The following is a 21,929-nucleotide window of genomic DNA, read 5'->3' as shown; positions in this document are numbered from 1 at the left end:
GTTTAGTGTAATGATAGAATTTTTTTTTTCCCCCCATTTAAAATTTTTGTAGCATTGGGCATTTTTTTTCTCTTTAATCTTATGAACCATCCAGCACCTTGATAAAATGCTCTCATCCTTTAACTAAAGGCACAGTGACTGGGGGGCAATAATCACTGCAGCTGTGGGGGGCAAATTGTTAGGGAGCTAATTAGATGATAAAAAGAATGAGGTGACAACAGTATAAAAGTGGGAAAACTAGATGACTGCAAAGGTAACTTGAAAACACGTTTTTACCTATGAAGGTAGCGGTATGGCTGTATACTTCCGATTTTAGTAATTAGCTGCTTGCAAATCACAGGTTCCCTTTTTTATGCTGGGTGCTATATCTAGACTTTTCAATGTTTACAGAATTACATAGGTTGAAAAAAGACCTGGGTCCATCAAGGTCAACTTTTCTCCACCAATTATACATATTGTCACTAAAGGAACTATAACCCACAATGTTGTGTACTGAGGAAATCATCCAGCCCTTTATACATTGTTAGGTAATATTCTAATAATGTAAAAAAAAAACAAAAAAAACACCTTTTTTTAATACATAAAGGATAGCTTAGCCGACCAGTGTTCTTGGCCTCAAATAAATGGGTTCCAACTTCTCAATGGTCCCGTTAAAGTAGGTTACTTTTATTATTTCTTAGGCCGAGGTGTAAAGCACGAAGCACAATCTGTGTAGCAGTGGAACCAGCTGTGAATTCTTTGAGACGCCAGGACTTGGACGCCCTGTCGTAGAGGGTAACCAAGCGGTAGGCCTAGATAATAAAGGAAACTCCTTTCACCTTACTTTATGCCTTGTTTGACCCGGCATTAGGAGAGTCCGTCACACCTGATGACCGGACTAGTGCAGCATGCATCTCGATTGTGAAAATTACAAGACTTTGACTGAAACCCACTGGACCCCATTATGAGAGAATGCGATGCTGTGTGGAGCCACTGTACTACTCTGACTATAATACATATTTTCCATTGTGGAAAGAACAAAGCTGCATAGAACATTCCTTCAGCGGAGTTGTTTATTGTAAACGTTTGTTTTGTTCTGTTTTCTTTTATGCTCTCGGTTTCGTCAAACATTGATTAAATCATTAGAATAAACAAATATAAGAAACTCTGTATCCTCTCTGGTCTACCCCCCATCACTGCCACCCCATCACTGCCACCAAACCTACATTTGGGAGTTTTGAAAGGTACGATGCAAACCTGATAACCTAGTCAAAGTAACAACATATATATTGGTCTGTGTGTGTATATTAATATAATTTTTATTTTTTGTTGACCATTTCTAGTCTGTGTACACTGGTGGTTGTGGTGCTGGTTCAGATGAGTTTTCTACTGAACGTTATGGAGGTGGGGATTAAAGTTTGAGAGTTGGGCTACGTTCACACACCGTGGGCTTTACCTCTAGCACTACATCAGGGTTTCCACCAGAATCCTTTTGGAAAAACTATTCCAACAGGAGCTCCAAAGGTGCCAGTCACTTGAAAGGCACCAATGCGTTCTCTATGGACTCTGTATGGCCTCTCTCTTGGCAGTATTCATCTTTTGCAGGGAGGCACAAAAAGGTGACTAAAGAGTAACTGTCAGTTTAATGTTTAGATCAGAAATCTATTGTACATCTGAAAATAAGCAACTTTATAATACCATTTATCTTTTCAGAGAAATCCGTTTCTTTTTCTCCTCCTGAATGAATTTAAAAAGCTTTTGACATCTGTATTCAGTGAAGACAGATTTTCACGTTACTAAGATAGAGGACAGTTGGTGCTCATAAGGTTCTATGGAGAGGGGAGGGGGGATGAAGGTGCTAGAGGCAGACACTTTACTGCATGTTCTCCTGAAACAGTTTAAATATGTGGGTTAAAAAAAAATGTTGGTGCAACTGTCGTTTGAGGGCGATTTCTGTCTGTTTCTGGGGCCCGGGCTGATCTGTGGTCTCACTTTTCTCATTTGGAACTGGTGAAAGGAGCGCACAATAACTACACATTCAGAAGACTATAGATAGCGCTGTGATGAGCGAGCGTGCTCAGATAAGGTGTTATCCGAGCATGCTCGAGTGCTAAATGTCTTTGGCGTGCTTGAATCATATGTTTGAGTTGCCTTGCGGCTGTTCGACAGCTGCGACACAAGCAGGGATTTCCTGTTAGCCAATCCCTGAGACATGCAGCCACGGCAGCGCGAACATAGTGTTCGAGCACGCCAAAGTCACTCTATTAGCACTCGAGCATTCTCAGATAACACCTTATCCAATCACATGAGCTCTACATCAGCTGTGATCAGTGATTGCACACAGAGTACGTCAGAACTGACCACCGATGCCTGTGGAGTAGAGCCCAGTCCCTGAAATGCACGTCACTGGTGATCTTCGCTTGAGAGTGGGGAGTGCGGCACCTTCATGACTTCCAATTGAAGTATGCCAGCTAGAATGGGATTCTCAAACAAAACGTCGGCGGAAGGAAGTAAAAAAAAAAAAAAAATTAGCAGGAAATCTTGAATTCAAGTATATTAAAAGCGAACTGATTGCTAAATTAAATAGACATTTAGGATGGAATTCAACTTTGGTTTCGAGCCAACCCTTTAAAGAAGCGGAGTTCTCTGATATGAAAATAATCAGCTTTGTAATATCTTATGGGCTATTGATTTATGAGATAAAGATTAAAATAATGGTTAGTATTTGTTAAATAGTATCAGGACGGAGGCCGTGCCGTGTCCACCTGGACTCATCTGCTGCGTTCAAGTGAAATGGCTCCATTGGATTCAGGTTTATTTTTCTTCCTTGATTCCAATGAAAACCTCGACATACTGCTTAGCAATGAGCCACTATATAGGTGAACCTAGAGACACACAGGTAGTGTTGCTGCTTTACGGTGCAGACAGACGGCTGCTAAACTCGTGCAATGATTGACAGCTTGACAGAAAAACACATGGTCAGGAGAACAGTCCGAGATTTGGAATTCAATCCTCACACGAGTTATACGTCCGTCTTTCTGCTCCATAGTAGCAAGTGTTTTATCTTGCTCCAGAGAAGGATTCACAGCTACGTTGCTCAGTACTGCTGTATGATGATCTTTGTATGGTTTCTGCTTCTTGGCATGTGCTACATAGATATGAGGCATTGTGTGCTGTGTATGGGAGACACTGCGGCTATTCTACACCCACTAGCTCGGACACAAGAAAACTGGTGAAATTGCTGGATACAATCTTGTAATGGCCAGATAGTATTATTCTATATGTGCGTACGTGGCACTTGAAATGACTGGTACGGTTTAAATTTTTAAATTTTACTCTTTTGCACCCAAGTACAAAATAGGAATGGGTTTAGTCCTCAGCAGCGTGCGTGTAAATGTAGGGATATATTTTAGTGGCATAAAAAACAAGTACAGTTTGGCAAACTTTAATTTTCAGTGTCCGTATTTTGGCTTATGTATTAAGTTAGATTTTATCTTAGATGGTGGAGGTTTCTTTAGAGCATATTTAGCGGTTTAGAATCTGACCCACTTTTTGTACAAGTGCCAAACACACAAGCCCACTGTACATCTTACTATTACGTGGTTCTAGATGTCAATTAACTTGCGCTTTTATTGTCCCTCTGCTCCGTGTCGGCTTCTTACATCTCAACGTTGTGGGTTTCCCTTTGCTTGAATATTTTCCTGGTTAGTTTTTAGAACTAACGTCTGAGTATTTGGTAAATTCCTGTGGCTGAGCTCCACGTTACTAGTGTTGTTGGTGACATTTCAAGTTAGTTTGTGCTGTAATGTTACCGCAGCTGAGTAATACCGAGCTCTTGATGCTTGTTGTGTTTTCATAACCTTTAGGCTATGTGCCTGCCCACGTTGCGTTTTTTAAATGCTCAGGAAACTGGTTCTCCCTCCCAGAAAACGCGTGTTTTTTTTCCCGCACGGTTTTCCGCGATTTTTGCGCGTTTTTGATGTGTTTTTTTCCACGCGTCTTTTGGACTATAGGAAATAGCCAAAAACGTGGACCTAAACGGAAATTAATGAACATGCTGCGTTTTTTACCGCTAAGCGTTTCCTTAGCGGTAAAAAGCGCATCCATTGGCACAAAAAGGTCAAAATGCATTTAAATGAATGGGATGCTTCTTTTTTAACAGTTTTTGATGCGGTTTGACCCTGAAAAACGCATCAAAAACGCTTAAAAACGCTACGTGGGCACACAGCCTTAGCCGTACTCTGAAAAATGGGAGCAAATTGAACCACACAAGTGGGTTCCATGTTTTAAGCAAAGGCACAAATTCAAAGTTTTAAGATCGTGCAAACATAAAGCCAGTATCGCACTTGGGCTCTGTTCACACTTATTTCAGAAGGCCTTTTTGCGATTGTTGTATTTGCACAGGCATTATTCTTATTATGCATTTATATAGCGCCATTTATTCCATGGCGCTTTACATGTGAAAAGGGAAAATGTAGACAAGTATAGTAAACATGTGTAAGACAAGGGACACACAAGTACATAAGGAGAGGGGACCCTGCCCGCGAGGGCTCACAGTCTACAGGGATGGGTGAGGATACAGTAGGAGAGGGTTGAGCAGGTCGTGCGGTGGTTCAGTAGACCGAGGATCATTGCAGGCTGTAGGCTTGTCGGAACAGGTGGGTCTTCAGGTTCTTCTTGAAGGTTTCCGTTAATGGTGAGAGTCTGATGTGTTGCGGCAGGGAGTTCCAGAGTATGGGGGAAGCACGGGAGAAGTCTTAGAGAGAGTTTGACTTATAGTTCCAGCCAGGCAATCTATTGGACAATGGAAAGCGCATTGCAGGCTCGAAAGTGTTGGGGGAAAAAAAATTCTAGTCCCTATACTGCCAGCAGAATGCTAATTAATAGGAGATGCTCGCTGAAATTATGTGGATGGCCAGCTACAGGGCATAAAGATCTCAACATATTAGATTGGTTATGTGCACCAAAAGCCGTTTTAAAGGCACTCTTAGCACATATAATTCTATAAACAAAGTACAGGCGCTTGGTGCACTGTGGCGGGGCCAATCATTCAAGTGCACCACCTTCACTCTATCTCCACCCCATCTCTTTGACAGCCCTGCCTTCATAGAGCCAGAGAAGAGCAAAGTTAGTGGGAAGGTGCACTTAAATGTCTGGCCCCGCCATGGTGCACCGAGCGCCTATACTTGGTTTCAGCACTCTGTGCTGACAGTCCCTTTTACCTTGTGGAATTGAGGGCAGCAAGGTTTTTAATCTGGTTTAGGTTGAAATGACTAGTGTACTTTAAAGCGGGGGGGTGTCCATCTTTTTTTTTTTTTCTCGTCTTTTCTCTAATGAATGTATTGGGCTAAAAATATATTTTTTTCTTTTGTGCTTGACGACTTTGTGATGGTTGTCTTTTACATGCTCATGGTTTCACAACACATTCAACTTTTTGATGTGGTCTGTGGAATCACAATGCATTCATTCAGCAGTCAGCCATAGAAATGTAATATCTAGCGGCTACAGAAGGCAAATGGTCCAAATAATAAAAAAAAACAAAAAACCTTGTACCTTTTTAATGTGTCTAGGGCTAAAACAAACGGTCCATAAAGGTGGATTACACTTTTAAGGCTCGTGCATATTTGTGATCTCTATCCTAAATACACTGGTGCCCATGATGGCGAAGGCACAAAGCGGCTTTCATCGGATTCTGTGTATTTGCTCATATAACAATGTAGCAGTGCTGTCTTTGTGCAAAATGCCTGACGATCCGCAGCTTGTTCCAGAAGCCTTTTCTCTTTGCAGCATTTAGCACTAGATTCCGCCGCAGTGGCCGGCCTCCGCCTTTCCTGATGTCAGAAACTGGAATACGCATCGATCCACCGATCACAGGGGCTTCCATTTTCAAGGCAATTGTAGTGAGTGTAAAAAAAAAAAAAAATGTCCATCTACATGGTAAATGGCTTAATTCACTAGCGGGTCTGTTATCAAGGTGATCAATGAGCGAGGCAGGCTGCCCCAAGAGGTGGTGAGTTCTCCTTCAATGGAAGGCTTTAAACAGTGGCTGGACAGGCATCTGTCGGAGATTGTTTAGTGACTTCTGCATTGAGCAGGGGGTTGGACACGATGACCCTGGAGGTTCCTTCCAACGCTAACATTCTATGATTCTATGATCTTGTACATTCTCAAAGAAGTCTACAATGTTAACACTTTGCATCTGCAGGAAATCTTGAAACAGACAGCTCTTTGTAAACTGTAGTAAGAAGACTAGTCTGGAGGTCAAGTACCATCATATGTCATATTGCTGAAGGCCATTCGTGCTGATGGCAATTAGACGCGCTGGTCGCTTATACCCGTACAAAATGCATTACACTGGTAAATATGAGAGCGCACGTGCTTCTCCAAAATGCTTCTCTCTCCTAGTTATCTGGCTATTTCCAGACCCATGGAAGTTGAGGTTTGTTGGGCTCGACCAAACTTTAGTCCAAAGTTCGGTGTTGTACCAGAACTCTACCCGAACTTTAACCAGGTCCCGAATCCCATAGAAATCGATCGGAACCTGAATTCTTTCTCTCCCTCCTCCCGGATTTCGCCCGGAACGCCGAACACTAAAACGTACTTCCAGGAGATGTCAGTGTTCGGAGTTCAGCACCGGATGCCTATACGAACCCCACAGTTCAGGTTCGCTCATCTCTGTTTACAAGCTCTGTCCAGTAGAACTTGGAAGTGCTGCTCTCAAGCTGGCTAGATACAGGACGATGCTTCGGAGCCATTGTGCTCTTCTGATGCCAATCTGCCTCATATAGTCGCGTTGGAGGATGCATAGTTCAGGCCAGCAGCACAATAAATGTCTCTGGTCTGAACGTTCAATCATGAGCACACTTCTAGAGGAACTGGAGAGGCTCGGGTGCGGCGTGCTCCATAAAATAAGATCCACCTTTTAAAGGGACCCTTTCATAAAAAAAAACTGTTAAACTATAGGTTAATAGCATTGTGATTAGGGATGAGCAAATAACTCCTTATCTGAATAGCTATAGCGCTTACCCGAATATCTGCATTGGGAACCCGGATACCTGGAGCGCTCCCGGTAATCAGCTGCATGTGTCACTGCACATCACATGCATGGAGGGCCTGACGGTGAGTGCTCAGTACATAGTGTGAGCCGCAGCACTGACTGACAGCCGACCTTATTGCTGTGCTGCTGTCAGTCAGTGCCAGGGTGTAGTTACAGCCAATTCTCTCTATACACGGATCTGTGTCTGGAACCACGCCGGTCGCACCCCTAGAGCTGAGAGCGAGACTGCCGGGGGAGAGGCATAAAATTCACTTTCTCCCAACAGTGGGGCTCACAGTGCGGAGCCCGTATGGTATCACAATGCCATTAACTTTTTTTTTTGTTTTGTTTTGTTTTACATGACCGGTTCCCAATAGGAAGTGTCCAGATAATCAGCACTTACATTTTTTTAGCAGTGATATTGGACTGTTTTGTAAAGGAGGGCGATGATATTGATGACAAGCTCGCACTGAGGATCAGCGATCAATATCTGTCTGTTGGCTTCCTACTGAATGGGTTGCAATGCACCAGAAATTGCACAGCGCCATACATATCGCAGTGGCTGAGTGTGGTACTGCAAGCTTCTCCCGTTCAGTTATATTGGAGACTGCTTGCAGTACCATTCAGGGCCAGTACATAATCTGGGGCGCTGTGCTGCTTTTGCTGATCGGTGTCTTAAATTTTTTTTTTTTTTTTTCCCCCATTCATCTGATTGGTAAGGGAGATGGGAGTCAGAACCCAACCAAGTTAATATTGATGAACTATTGTATAGATGGGTTATCTATCTTAAGTCTTCTGAGATTCATCAGATACATCTTTGTGTGTTAGACTAACAAAACTGTAATAACTCTTTTGCCACTCTTCCAGCGAAGTAGTAGAATTTTTCCCATTTATAGGAACAAATTGCTCCTCTGTTTCTTCACATTCCATTATTTTTGTGGTGTGGGTTTGTACTTGTACATGGTACATTTATAGTTATGTAATGTTTGTATGCAGAAACCTGTATTATGGCTACAGGGGGAAGCAATGTGGAACGTGAATTTTCACATCTGGATGGTCCCATATTTAATTCATGGCAATGGTACAGACCATTTTTGCATTGTAAATGCGTCCAACACTAATCTTTGCCAGTAATCGTTTCCACTTCTTGTTTCTGAGCTCAGTGAAAAAAATTGCTTTGCGCTAAAGAATACAAATCTTGGGTAAAAGGATTGTTTGCTTTGGGCCTGTGCGGTGGCCAGGGGGGTAGTCGTGACGAGGGGCTGCAGTTCCTCCATACACTGGCACCCCACAAATAATGATGTCTGGTCTGTCTTGTAGTGTGTGTATTGGAGAACACTCACGGTTTCTTCTAGTACTCCATCCTCTCCACAGTCCCAGTTCCGGATGCAGGCACACAGTCCAGAACAGACTCCTGTCTCCTTTTCAAAAACTCAGCTTTAATTCACTTTTTCAGTTCCGTTTTGGTCACAGGTACAATACAGTAAGATACAGTGGTAAGTCTCTGTAGCCTGCATTTTTCCCTCTCTGCTGGCTTGTCTTGCCCCAGGGATGTCCCGCCCGGCTCCACATTTTCTATGAAATGCTTCCTATCAGTTTATTCCCGCCCGTTGTCCATGCTTGGAACGTAATTAAGGCTGGCTCCTCCATACCTTTTTCAGGTCGTAGGCTCGGACGTTAAGGGATAATTCACTGGAATTGGTCGCTGCCGTTCTCATTTATTCTGATTCTTTCCTCCTTTTTGTCTCCTTTTCTCACTGTTGACCTTCAGCTTACTGGCCCTGAACTCCTCCTGCTCTTCTACATTAACTCCAACTCTATTTGCATCCATATCGCCCTAAAATAAGGAAATGCTTCCCCTTACATAACCATTGCCCCCTACTCAACTGGAAAAAACCCTACCGGAGGCTGTTCTCATCTGTGCTTTACCCTTACCTTACTGTAACTAGCTATTTCCTGGTCTACACTGCCCTCCACTGGATTTCCGAAATTCCTAACTTTTCCTACTGTCTTCTATCCTAATTTCCTAGCCTTTCCCTATAATATTATACACTATAATAAAACTCACCTTTATTCAAAATTTGTCATTCACTTATGAAACTGCACACATTATCTTTGTTTACCTTCACATAAATAGTTATTATTCACAAACAAGTGTACCTGCTTTACCAGGAATGGATGCAGAGCATGAATCGATCCTGACATACACTTACCGGCCATCCTTGTGACACTAAAATTTCCTGATCACAAAGGGGACCCCCCACTGATCACCTGCGATCACTGTGGAAACATTGCAGTAAATGCTCAACGCCAGTCTTGATGAATATGGTCCATGGTCTTGTTTTTGTAAGGCTGGACTGCCTGGTCCTCCAGTGCTAGAGACTGGCACTGTAAGCGTTCTCTGTAGTGATGACCAAGTATTCTCGGATAAGGTGTTATCTGAGCATGCTCGGGTGCTAACAGACTGACTTCAGCGTGTTCGAATAATGTGTTCGAGTCCCCACAGCTGCATGTCTCACGGCTGTTCAACAACCGCAACACAAGCAGGGATTGCCTAACAAACGGGCTCCCTGCATGTGTTGCGGCTGTTGAACAGACATGCAGCTGCGGGGACATATTATTCGAGCACGTCAAAGTCACTCGGTTAGCACCCGAGCATGCTCGGATAACGCCTTATTAGTGCACGTTCCCTCATCACTAATTCTCAGTTTTCACCAAAACTAAGTGTCCCTCTCTGTTAACTGAATTTCTTAAAATGTAGGCTCACTCGACTATAAAAAATCATTGAGTTTCATCGAGAATAGTGGGTAAATTTTTTTTTTTTTTTTTTTTTTTTTCTCACTTGTCATCCGTGTGCAATCCATTTTTGTTTTTTTTTTTGCAGCTTTTAATTTATAAGACAATTTTCGGTTTCGTATGTTACAGAATTGCCATGTATCTGAAAAAAATGGATGCCACAGTATATCATCTGATTTTTACAGTCACCAATAGACTTGTATGGATGAGTTGGATTTCCAAAGGGAAGTTGTGCATGCCTCAGGATGTTAGTGGAGATGAATGTGTGCTGCACTTTATGGACATGCTCAGTAGTGACCAGTGCTGTGGAGTCGTAGTGGAGATGAATCTGTGCTGCACTTTATGTACATGCTCAGTAGTGACCAGTGCTGTGGAGTCGTAGTGGAGATGAATCTGTGCTGCACTTTATGTACATGCTCAGTAGTGACCAGTGCTGTGGGGTTGTAGATGAGATGAATCTGTGCTGCACTTTATGTACTTGCTCAGTAGTGACCAGTGCTGTGGGGTCATAGATGAAATGAATCTGTGCTGCAATTTATGTACATGCTCAGTAGTGACCAGTGCTGTGGGGTCGTAGATGAGATGAATCTGTGCTGCACTTTATGCACATGCTCAGTAGTGACCAGTGCTGTGGAGTCATAGATGAGATGAATCTGTGCTGCACTTTATGTACATGCTCAGTAGTGACCAGTGCTGTGGGGTCATAGATGAGATGAATCTGTGCTGCACTTTATGTACATGCTCAGTAGTGACCAGTGCTGTGGGGTTGTAGATGAGATGAATCTGTGCTGCACTTTATGTACTTGCTCAGTAGTGACCAGTGCTGTGGGGTCATAGATGAAATGAATCTGTGCTGCAATTTATGTACATGCTCAGTAGTGACCAGTGCTGTGGGGTCGTAGATGAGATGAATCTGTGCTGCACTTTATGCACATGCTCAGTAGTGACCAGTGCTGTGGAGTCATAGATGAGATGAATCTGTGCTGCACTTTATGTACATGCTCAGTAGTGACCAGTGCTGTGGGGTCGTAGATGAGATGAACCTGTGCTGCAATTTATGTACATGCTCAGTAGTGACCAGTGCTGTGGGGTCGTAGATGAGATGAATCTGTGCTGCACTTTATGCACATGCTCAGTAGTGACCAGTGCTGTGGAGTCATAGATGAGATGAATCTGTGCTGCACTTTATGTACATGCTCAGTAGTGACCAGTGCTGTGGAGTCATAGATGAGATGAATCTGTGCTGCACTTTATGTACATGCTCAGTATTGAGCCCAAGGAGTCAGAGGTTTGGCTTACTGACCCCACAGCCCTGGCATTTGATATTTTGATATAGTTGCCCTTTCTTGATTACCTTACACTTTATAGTTACTATATGATGGGGTGCATATTTATAAACAAAGTTTTTTCAAAATCATTTTTTCCAGCTGGTGTTATAAAATATTCTAATTTACTGAGATAATGACTTTTGAGTTTTTATTGGCTGTAAGCCATAATCCTCAACATTAACATAAATAAACACGTGAAATAGATCACTGTGTGTAATGACTCTATATAATGAGTTTCACTTTTTGCATTGAAGAACTGAAATAAATTAACTTTTTGATTTATATACTAATTTTGTGAGACGAATACCTTCAGAGCTAATGGCACAGGTGGAGGGACCATATTAACTTGTTCTTATTGCGTTTCTATTTTTCAGATCACACCGTTTTATGGATGGTTGCTATTTGGACTTTAAAGAAGCATCCATCAGGCAAAGAGAACAGTAAGTGTTCAGAAACCAGCACTTATAAGCTGCAAACCTTGTCAAAAACTTGTCAGGCGCTGACAAAGCGGTCCCCCCCCCCCCCCTAAAAAAAAAAAAAAGTATGGGTGCTGGACTCGGTGTGACAGGTGGCCCGGGGCTCTGGTGTGTGGTGTACTTTTCACTTTTAGGCAGCGTTTACATTTCTTTTGTACTTTTGCAGCATAATGGCTGTTCTTTATTCCTTCGGCTGTTTCTGATTATTTGTGCAATATAGCCTGTTACCCACGAGTTTGTTACACTGATTGTTTTGTGTTTACTTTGTGCCGGTACTTTGTGATAATTTTTTTTTTTTTTTGCAGTGATTTTCTAAAACCTCGGTAATATCACTGCATTTTTTGGCTTTGGAAAATTACATCAAAAACTGCTTTGTGATGGCATCCTGTGCACATGGCCATATTCTCCCTCTGACATGTTTAGACTAGAGCATCATTATGCGGTGATATTTAGAGCTGGATCATAGGCTCCAACTGAGCAGAACTTCTGTTAGTTTGTATTGATCAGCAAATGTGCTCGGATAAGGTGTTATCTCAGCATGCTTGGGTGCTTTGGAGTATATTCGGCGTGCCCGAACAATATGTTCAAGTCCCCCGCTGATGCGTGTCTCACTGCTGTTCGAAAGCTGCAACACATGCATGGATTTCCCGTGTGTTAGGCAATCACTGCATGTGTTACGGCTGTCGATCAGCCGCGAGACATGCAGCCGCGGCAACTCGAACATATTTTTTGAGCTCGCCGAAGATACTGTATTAGTACACGAGCATGCTGAGATAACACCTTATCCAAGCATGTTCCCTCATCACTTAGCGTGCAGAAAAAGTCACCCATTTTTGACTCTGGCTCCAAAAACTTCATTGAAAACTGCACAGACTGCATCAAACATTGTGTGTGTAATTTAATACCAATATTAAGTGATAACTAGGAATATAGCAGGAGGTAAGCTGGCCATACACAAGATGGCTGTCTGCTGAACGTTTATTTAGTAAACTACCTCTCCTGACTTCCTCACACATATGTGAAAAGCAAAAGCCACTGCCAGATTTCCTGGTCAGTGGCTTATCACTCCTGAAAACCAAAAATATCAGGTGTTCCAATGGGCCTGCTGATGAAGTCTGGAGGCCGCCATAGACTTCAATCATCTGGTCACTGTTTAAATCAGTGGGGGCTTTACGGACTATACTAGCACAGCCTCTACCAGCCACCAAAAATTGAAATCCGTTCAGGGGGCTCATTCGTAAAGGACCCTTATTGTTCCATTCTCTAATATTGTGCTGGTGTTATACCTTTTTGCCTCTGAGGCTAATAATTGACTGCACATTCTAATGTATAATGGAGGATCAAATGTATTGCCGTACAGACATGCCTATTCTTCAGTCATAGGGACTCCATGTGTCGCAGACTCGCAGTGCAGGATAACTTGCCAGGTTGCCCTGCTCTGGTATAGCAGGAGGCTGAGCCGTACTGCAAGGTTTCCGATCACCTGCACAGGGGAGCGATGGTGGCATAGTGCTGACACAATGCAGGACTATTAATAAAGCCTCCCCTTATCTTTAGACCTTGTGCTTGAGCGGGTTCATTAAAAAAAAAAAAAAATCATATGTTCCCCAAAATTTGTCCCCTATGAATTGAATGGTGTATGCAAAATATTTGACTTGTGGAAAGAACCTGTGGAGACCCCCAATGCAAAGTCTTGTGTTCCTCGATTTGGTTTTTTTTTGTTTTTTTTTTAAAGGGTTGTTCCCATCTTTAGTAAAACTACTCCCATTAAAGTTTTTATCCTCTTGGAGTATTGCAACTATCATCAAAATATATGGCACTGTCTTCTTACAATTGCTCATGTTGCCTTTCTACCCTGTAAATTCTTCTCTTTTCTCTGCTCTATGTAGAAACAGGAAGTCTCTTGTCCCAGCATTTATCATCCCCCTCAACTCCTGACTCAGCTGCTTCCCTCTGCCAGGGACTTTCCCTGTGACTCCTACGGGGAAAATTGACCTCCTGTTTCTACATAGAGCTTAGAAGGTGTCAGCTAGTCGGTTTTTAATCACGTGATGTCATAGACCTAATGGAAAAATAGAAGAATTAGCTGGGTAGAAGGGCAAAATGAGCAATTGTTAGGTACACAGTGCTATATAATATGATGACTGCAATATATTAAGAGAATAAAAACTTTGATGGGAGGAGGAGGGCTTCTTTAATTGACGGCTTATCACTAGAATTGCTAAGGGTGAAGGGGGAATGTTGGACCTCCTGTGATATTGAGAATAAGGTTCTGTGTCCTCTTCATTATTATTTTTTTTTTTTTTTCTCTGTACAAGGGTTTTCCTGGCCATCAACTCCTTTTCAAGTGAGAGCTGCATATCTGTGCGGAGAACTGGAGTGCATGTCTGTGCAGACTGGCAACCTCTTTCATTCCTTCATGACCGGTGGGGGGGTCCCAGAGGTTATGTAGTGATTCGTGTATCCTAGCAATGGCCTCATTTATGGATTTGGGAATGCCCTTTTATATTGACTTTCTTGTTTCATGTCTGGGTTTTTGTTCTGCACGGTGCCGTGTATCCTAAATTTTCATTTTATTTTTTTCAAAATTTTTTTGCTATTTTCTGTGCCCATTTATGTTGCCGCTTCCTTATTCTCATGAACTTTTGATCTTGCTAACTTGTCATGGAGAATGAATAAAACAGATAGTGTTTTTGAGAAGGATACAATAATACACACGGAGGGGATCAGATCCATGAAATGCTCATTGAATTATTCGGGGCCTATTTTGCACAGCTGTTTTAGATGTCTGTTATATGGAGACTGCAGTTTCCCTCCTCCCTTTCCGCTCTTTGGCTCCTTGCAGCGATGATTTAGTAACACTCACTGAAAGGATTACTATTTTTTCTGGAGCATAAACCATGCATAATTACAAGTTACGGTAACGAAGTGCATGGGCTCAAGGTAGAAAGGTATTGGTGTAACTTATAACCCGCTCCTAGGGACACTAATCCTAAAGTCTCATGTCAATTTACGGTGTAGTTAAACACTGTCTCGGTTGCCAATTTATTTTCTTATTTACAGGAGGAATAATGGAGGATTGTCTCAAAGTAAACAGAATTACCGCCGGTTAGAATCCAAGGGGCTGGTATATGAATACTAGAGGGGAGACTTATCTTGCTAAATGCGCTAAAAAGTTGATTTGGTGACTTGCACTATGTTTGTTTTGATCACTTTTTATAGCTGGTCATATTAAAGGACATGACTTATTGGGAAAGGTGAGCGATCTAGCGTGCCACATTGTGCAGCAAATTGGTGGCTCAAATTGTGGGCTCAAACCATTTAAAACTTGGCACAATTTAATACTGTACGGTCTAAGTTTGCACAGTCAAAGAATTCGACATTATTGATAAATCTGTGCAATGTCTTAAATGATCACTATAAAATTTGATTTCATTTGATAATTTACAAAATGAGAAATCTGAATATAGTATTCCTTTACTGTTGAAAAAGCACTAAAAAGTGCCGACCACAAAGTGCATCCCTTCTGTGTAACTTGCTGCCTGTTGTCAAGTGTAATCTCTCAATCAGCAGAGGTGCTCAGGGGAGAATGATAGTCACTGTTGGGGTAGAGTTATATGGCCGTTTTAGCTTGAACGAGGATCGCAACAGTTCATGGACTGGGCAGCAGCTCTACTGACCGGAGCATGACGGCTGCATAGAGATGCTTGCTGTCGCACTCCTGTCGGGAGGGCCAGTGGCCAGTACAAACATTGTGCTGTGATCCTCTTCCAAGTTTATATGGCCGTCAGACGAATTGGGTAAAGTGGGAACCCCTAGGACGTAGGTATACTGCTTATAAGGGAGGAGGGCACTAGGTGATGTTCTGCGGGGAAGCACCGGTTGTCATATCTGTATTGAAAGCTCTAGGTGTCACTTTGGGGGGAGGGAGAGGGCCGCTAAATGTAGCTCGCAACAATCTGAGCTGTTTTGTTCTCGAGTAAGGTTTGAGACTGCGTTTCTAAGAGGATGTACATTTTTTGTATTAGGTCTACTTTATGGAAAAATGGCATAAGCCGACCCGAGTATAAGCCGAGGTACCTAATTTTGCCACGGAAAACTGGGTAAACTTATTGACTCGAGTATAAGCCGGGTATGCATTGTCCCATCATCCCTGTCCTGGTATGTGTGGCTCCCCCCCCTGCTGTATGCATGGCTCCTCCCATCTTCCGCCTGCTGTATGCATGGCTTCTCTGTCCTCCACCTGCTGTATGCATTGCTCCTCTGCCTGCTGTATGCATGGTTCCCCCATCCTCCGCCTCCTGTATGCATGGCATAATGAATGTACTATATATATTCATTACTTTAATGAGAGGTACCATGTGACCGCTGAACACAGGAAGAGGTGTCGGCGACCATCTGAGAAGCAGGGGAGTGCAGAGACCACGCCAGGAGGGGGTAAGTATGATGTGACAGCCGCCGGCTCCTACCGCTCCCCCGTTCCCGCCGACCCCCTGGGACAATTACTCAAGTATAAGCTGAGAGGGGCACTTTCAGCCTAAAAAAATGGTCTGACAATCTTGTCTTATACTCGAGTTTATACGGTAAATAATTGTTGAGAATTTTCCTATTCACTTCTATTGTAAAACCAATTGTGCTATTCATGTGTTTCAGGCTATGATCACACTAGCCATTTTTTATGCAAATTTTCAGCTGTGTTTTACAGACCAGCATAGTCTGAGATTTCAAAAAATCTCATGAACACAGATTGATTTTTTTTTTTTAATCAGGAGTTTGTGCTTTGCATGTTTTTATTTTTTTGCACAATAGTGTCACTACTTTTAGCATTTTTTCTGCATTTTTTTTTTTTTTCAGCGTTTTTCACTCACTGAAATTACTGGGTGAAAAAAATACTGAAAATCCACACCAAAAAATGCAGGTTTTGCAGCGTTTTGTGTCAAAGCCTGGTTAAATAGAATGTTTTTTTTTTTTTTACACTAAACTTTATCACCATGCACAAGACACAAATGTAGCGTGACAAAAATGCAGCAAAAAGGTTTAGCTGCAGAAAAAACACAGCAAAAAGGCCTAGTGTGAACATAGCCTTAGGCTAAGTTTTTTTTTTTTTTACTTCAGGTTTTCAAAAACACCTAGTAGGGAATAAAGAGGCTGCATGTCAACATGAGTTCTGTGTACAAATCCCACTATAGGATAATAAACATTTTTGAATCGTCTTATTCATTTCAATTGTAGGTCTTTTTGATAACCATGTGGCCTGAAAGACGCTATTACAGTTCTCATGCAGTTTAATCCAAGACAGAAGTGTCTCCAGTGGTAGGGAGGGCAGGCCGGCCGGTCCGGTAGGGAGGGCCGGCCCTCCATACCACTGGGGACACTGCTTGTCTCAGACTAAACTGCATGAGAACTGTAATAGCGTCTTTCAGGCCACATGGTTATCAAAAAGACCTACAATTGAAATGAATAAGACGGAAAGATAGGAGGGCCGGCTGGTCCAGGAAGGAGGGAGGGCCGGCTGGTCCAGGAAGGAAGGAGGGAGGGCCGGCTGGTCCAGGAAGGAAGGAGGGAGGGCCGGCTGGTCCAGGAAGGAAGGAGGGAGGGCCGGCTGGTCCAGGAAGGAAGGAGGGAGGGCCGGCTGGTCCAGGAAGGAAGGAGGGAGGGCCGGCTGGTCCAGGAAGGAAGGAGGGAGGGCCGGCTGGTCCAGGAAGGAAGGAGGGAGGGCCGGCTGGTCCAGGAAGGAAGGAGGGAGGGCCGGCTGGTCCAGGAAGGAGGGAGGGCCGGCTGGTCCAGGAAGGAAGGAGGGAGGGCCGGCTGGTCCAGGAAGGAAGGAGGGATGGCCGGCTGGTCCAGGAAGGAAGGAGGGAGGGCCAGCCAGTCAGGTTTTACAGTATGTTTCCCATTTCTTGAATCCAGTTCTAGCTTTAGCACAAGGTATTAAAAGCTGTGATGTTTTATTAATTTTAATTAAAAAAAGAGAAAAAATTATGGCTCTTTTGCCCAAATGACACCTAATAAGTACAGTATGACTGTGACATGTAAATACACCTTGGCACGTAGCAATGATTTACATGTATCTGGATACCAAGTCTTTCTCTGCTCAGTCACCTGTCGACCTTTCTGACTAATAGTATTTAAACTGAGCATTGACTCCAGAAAAACATAAATGCTTCCTAACCATACAATGAAAATGTTGACTTTCTAATTGGGCTCAGTAGCCACAGGCAGTAAATATGAGAACAGCTGATTTGATCCCAGCAGTTTGCAGAGCTATTTATGGTAGATTAGCCCAGAGCATGTGCTCCTCTCTCCGAGCCATAAATGGTCGCTCGTCTGTTAAGTTACCACACTGCATTTGGCTGAGAGTGTTCGGAGGTTGCAGCAATTCACTAATTTCACGAGGGCAAACCCAGGCATGGATAAAGACGGCGCTGTTAAATTCAGCCTTTTTCTGCTAAGTGAATCTGAAAACTTCTTTCCAAAGTTTTTCTCCAGCCAATTCAGAATTTTCCGAGGGAGTGCTGGGATTGTCATCTGGTCACATGTCTGGTGCGAGTGCGTTTTAGCTGCCGTCTGAAATTACTCCTCTTAGAACCTTCTTGGCAACAGTCGAAGAAAATGTCTGCGTATTAATATTCTCTCATTATCACGCTTCGTCTCACATCTGGGAGTGACCTCGTTATTTTTTCTACTTTTTTTTTTTAATTGTACTTTTTAAGGTTTTTGCTTTTGGCTTTTTTGCTTGAAACTTTTTTTATTTATTTATTTTTTTTTTTGTTCTTTTACTCTGAAAGTGGATGCCTGGTTCTAGGAATTAATCAAGCAAGTCTGTTTTGTGACGTGTAAGTATGCTTAAGTTTCTGTTTCCTATTGTCATGTTAAATAAATATTGCTTGGAAAAGAGATTAATTGTTAGGGTATTTCTGATGTCTGGTTGTTTTTTTTTTTTTTTTTTTTATATTCCTTGGTCTCAACTGCGTGTTAATAGCAGCCATATTGTCAGACTTGAAGGACTTCATGTGGAATTTGTTTTGCATATGTTGCTTTATTATAGAGCTAAACTTCACAAAGTTTCGCGTTTTGTTATTGGTCTTTTGTTTTTGTTACTTTCGCGTAGTATATTGTATAAGTCTATTGCGTGTTTAATATATTCTTTACCATTTCTTTTACCTTTTCATGTTGTCCTATTTAGTATATTACTCCAACAAAGCTACAATCCACAACACAAGAAATCATGCAATGAAATGTCGGGGTACTGGCCTCTTCTTTTTCTTCTAATTTATGGCTATTGTTTTCTGGTTTTTGTATGGAACTGTTCTAAGCATATATAATGTATTTCTATGCACTATATCTTTTATTTCCTCCTGTAAATGGCATTTAGCTGACATTGTCTAAGTGATCATAATATTCCCCATACCAGTTTTGAGGCCCAGATGAAGACCACACTGGAAATACTTTTCTCATATTTTACTTTTTTCCTGGGGTATGACTATGTAGTGGGATCACTGTCAACTGATAATGTTGTGATGCTTCACCAGCCCTCGTCCTCCCGCACTTTTTAAACCAGGGGTCCCCAACCTATAGATCGGGAGCCACATGTTGCATGAATTGTGGCTCTCTGGCAGCTCCAGATCTAGCAAATAGGCATGAAGAGCACATCTCCAAAATGGTGAATTTTGTGAATAGCCCTGCACATAGGGCAGATCTGGGTGCACATATACTGGTCTTGGGGGTTTAGAGATAATGCAAGTACACTGGAGACAAGATGTTACTACCTGTCAGGGTAGCTACTTGAATCTGGATGTGACAGTGTGTTGGGAGTGCTTGATGTGAGAATACTAAATGGGGGGTACTGTGGGAACCCCTAGATCTTGGTATTCTGTTTTGGGTTGATTTTTGTGGAAGAACTTTGGTTATCATTATACCCATAATGGGGGGCTTTGGTTGCCACTACTGAGGGGCGTGGGAGCTGGATGTGGTTAACGACTTTCTCAGATCGCCCTCAAGATCAGAAAGGTTAGGGTCAAGTGCTCCAAGGCAGCCAAAATTTTTACTTGGGCAACTTTTAGAAATGTTTGATCACCCATATAAAATGTTTGCCCTTTGAATGGGGCAGTAAAGAAGACCAGACTTCTCTCTCCTGTTACCGTCATTATCTTGTTAAGTTGCTCAATAGTTTTTTCTCTGTTTAACAATTATCTTCATCAAAAGCTACAGATTTTTAATAGAGATAATGACTTTTTTATCCTAATTTTAGGAAGCTGAAAACTTGCATATATACGGTTAGGATAATGGTGGCCAGCACTCCTGCTGATATGTGAAGTGCGGCTTCTACTTAGAGGTTGTCTACTACTTTCACGTTGATGACCTATCGTTAAGTTAGGCCATCAATGTCTGATCGTCTGGAGTCTGACATTTGGCACCCCCGCTGATCAGCTGTTTTCGATGATGGTGGCTGCTGTCCGGAAGTACTTAATTGCGTAGCTGCTCTGTCTACTTGTAATGGCCGGGCTTTGCACTGTGATTCCGCCTCCTATTCAAAACAATAGGAGACGCATGTGTAGTACCCTGTGGCAGCCACTACAAGTAGACGGCCTTTTCTGCAGTAAGTACTTCCGGCCAGCGGCAGCCGACACCCATAACAGCTGATCGAAGGGAGTACCAGGTGTCGGACTCCAGCCGATCAGACATTGATGACCTATCCTAAGGATAGGCCATCAATGTAAAACTGATGGACAACCTCTTTTAAGTAATATCCGAGATCAGCAGCCTTCAGCATGACGGCTGTCAATTGACCTACTACTTTCCTGTTGACCAGCTATGTGACCATTTAATACCACCGTAGGAGACAATCCATGTTTTGAGGGGTTTTTTTTTATATATATATATTTTAGGAGGTGAAAATAACTAGTTGCCATGTTGTGAATGAAGAAGATTTGACTAACCGTCACCACTATACTGTGTGCACAATTATTAGGCAATTTATATTTTGATTGTTATCATTGAACAACTACAGATCTGTCGAGCAATCCAAAACTGTGTATATTTTAGAAAGTAAACAGTGAGGTTTTGTCTGTTAGAATATCTGTGTGCAGAATTATTGGGCAACTACTAATATGCAGAATTACTATACAACTAAATGAAAAACAAAATCTTTTCCCATCTCAATTGTGTATTTTCATCTTTAACACTGAGGAAAATAGCCAAATAACTCAATGTACAAAAATATATTTCTAACCTTTCAGAAAAAATCAGTGTCCAAGATAGTCCCCCTTCTTTTCAATATCAGCCATTAGTTCCAACCATGGAGTCTGTTAGTTTCTTAATCTGTGGAAGATCAACTTTTTGGGCAGCACCAACCCCACCTTCCCAGACATTGATCAGAGAGCTGACTGTTTTCCTTCCCCGAAATCTCCCATTTAAGAAAGGCTCACAAGTTCTCAGTAGGGTTCAGGTCAGGAGAGGAGGGGGCCGTATCTTTATTCTTTAAGGCCTTTACTGGTAGCCGAGCAAGTGGAGTCTTCGATGCCGTGATGGAGCAATGTCCTGTAGACAAATCACAGTTTTCTTGAAGACTTTTTCCTGTTTGAAGAAAGTGTCTTCTTTCACTATGTTAGAGAGTTGATTTTGAGTCCATCTTTAACCTGAAAAGATCCAACTAGCTCATATTAGATACCATCCCATAGCAGCACTCACTTCCATCTTGCTGGTGTTTGAGTAGAAGTAGAGGTCTGTTCCCAATACTGATCCAGCCACTCACCCATCCAACTGGTTTGTCAAGAGTCACTCTCATCTCATCAGTCCATCAAAACTTTGAAAAATGTCTTCATGTGTTTCTTGGCCCAGTCTTGATGTTTCACTTTCCGAGTCTTGTTCAGTGTTCAGCCTCCTTACCTCGGCCATGTATCTGAGCACTGAACACCTTGTACTTCTGAGCCTCCATGGAGGTTGAAGTTCTGGAATATGACAGCACTAGGGGATAATGGCTTCCTGATCGCTTCAGGGTTTGGTTCTTCTCAAAACTTTTAGTTAATGAGCGTCTTTTTTGTTCAGTGTGTGATAACTTGTAGCAGTAATGGAGGCTTTACTTTGGCTATATAGCAAATTTTTCTTTTACAGTCTAGCACTTTAAGCCCCTAGTTGGTGAAGAAAAATTTACCAAAATCTTATTACATTTAGGTTAAAATAATGCTCTAAAACACAATAAAAGCTGTCTCCTTTGTGTCATCATCTACAGATGTCGACTGTTAACTAATATTCCAAACGTATGAGAATTAAAATTTGTGTACTGGGGAATTTTTTCCTTTCTTGTCTTATTTA

The 21,929-nt window shown here is 42.4% G+C and overlaps 1 protein-coding gene across 7 annotated transcripts in view; it reads left to right on the top strand.

Annotated features, from left to right (window-relative positions):
* The window catches only part of SVIL (supervillin), a 239,617-nt gene that overhangs the window by 55,205 nt on the left and 162,483 nt on the right, over positions 1-21,929 (top strand). For 6 of the 7 annotated variants that reach the window (XM_073581710.1, XM_073581709.1, XM_073581707.1 and 3 more), the window contains exon 1: positions 18,834-18,861. In XM_073581710.1, the coding sequence (XP_073437811.1) occupies positions 18,849-18,861 (13 nt within the window). In that variant the 5' untranslated portion in view covers positions 18,834-18,848. Of the gene's footprint in view, positions 1-11,513; positions 11,580-18,833; positions 18,862-21,929 lie in introns of those variants that run through there. The other variant, XM_073581705.1, reaches the window with a different exon arrangement.

The sequence above is a fragment of the Dendrobates tinctorius genome, unplaced genomic scaffold, assembly GCF_039654945.1.
Source record: "Dendrobates tinctorius isolate UK_male_01 unplaced genomic scaffold, ASM3965494v1 ptg000070l, whole genome shotgun sequence".
Classification (NCBI taxonomy): domain Eukaryota; kingdom Metazoa; phylum Chordata; class Amphibia; order Anura; family Dendrobatidae; genus Dendrobates; species Dendrobates tinctorius.
Note: the sequence above shows the minus strand (reverse complement) of the source record. Positions and strands in the feature narration are given on the sequence as shown.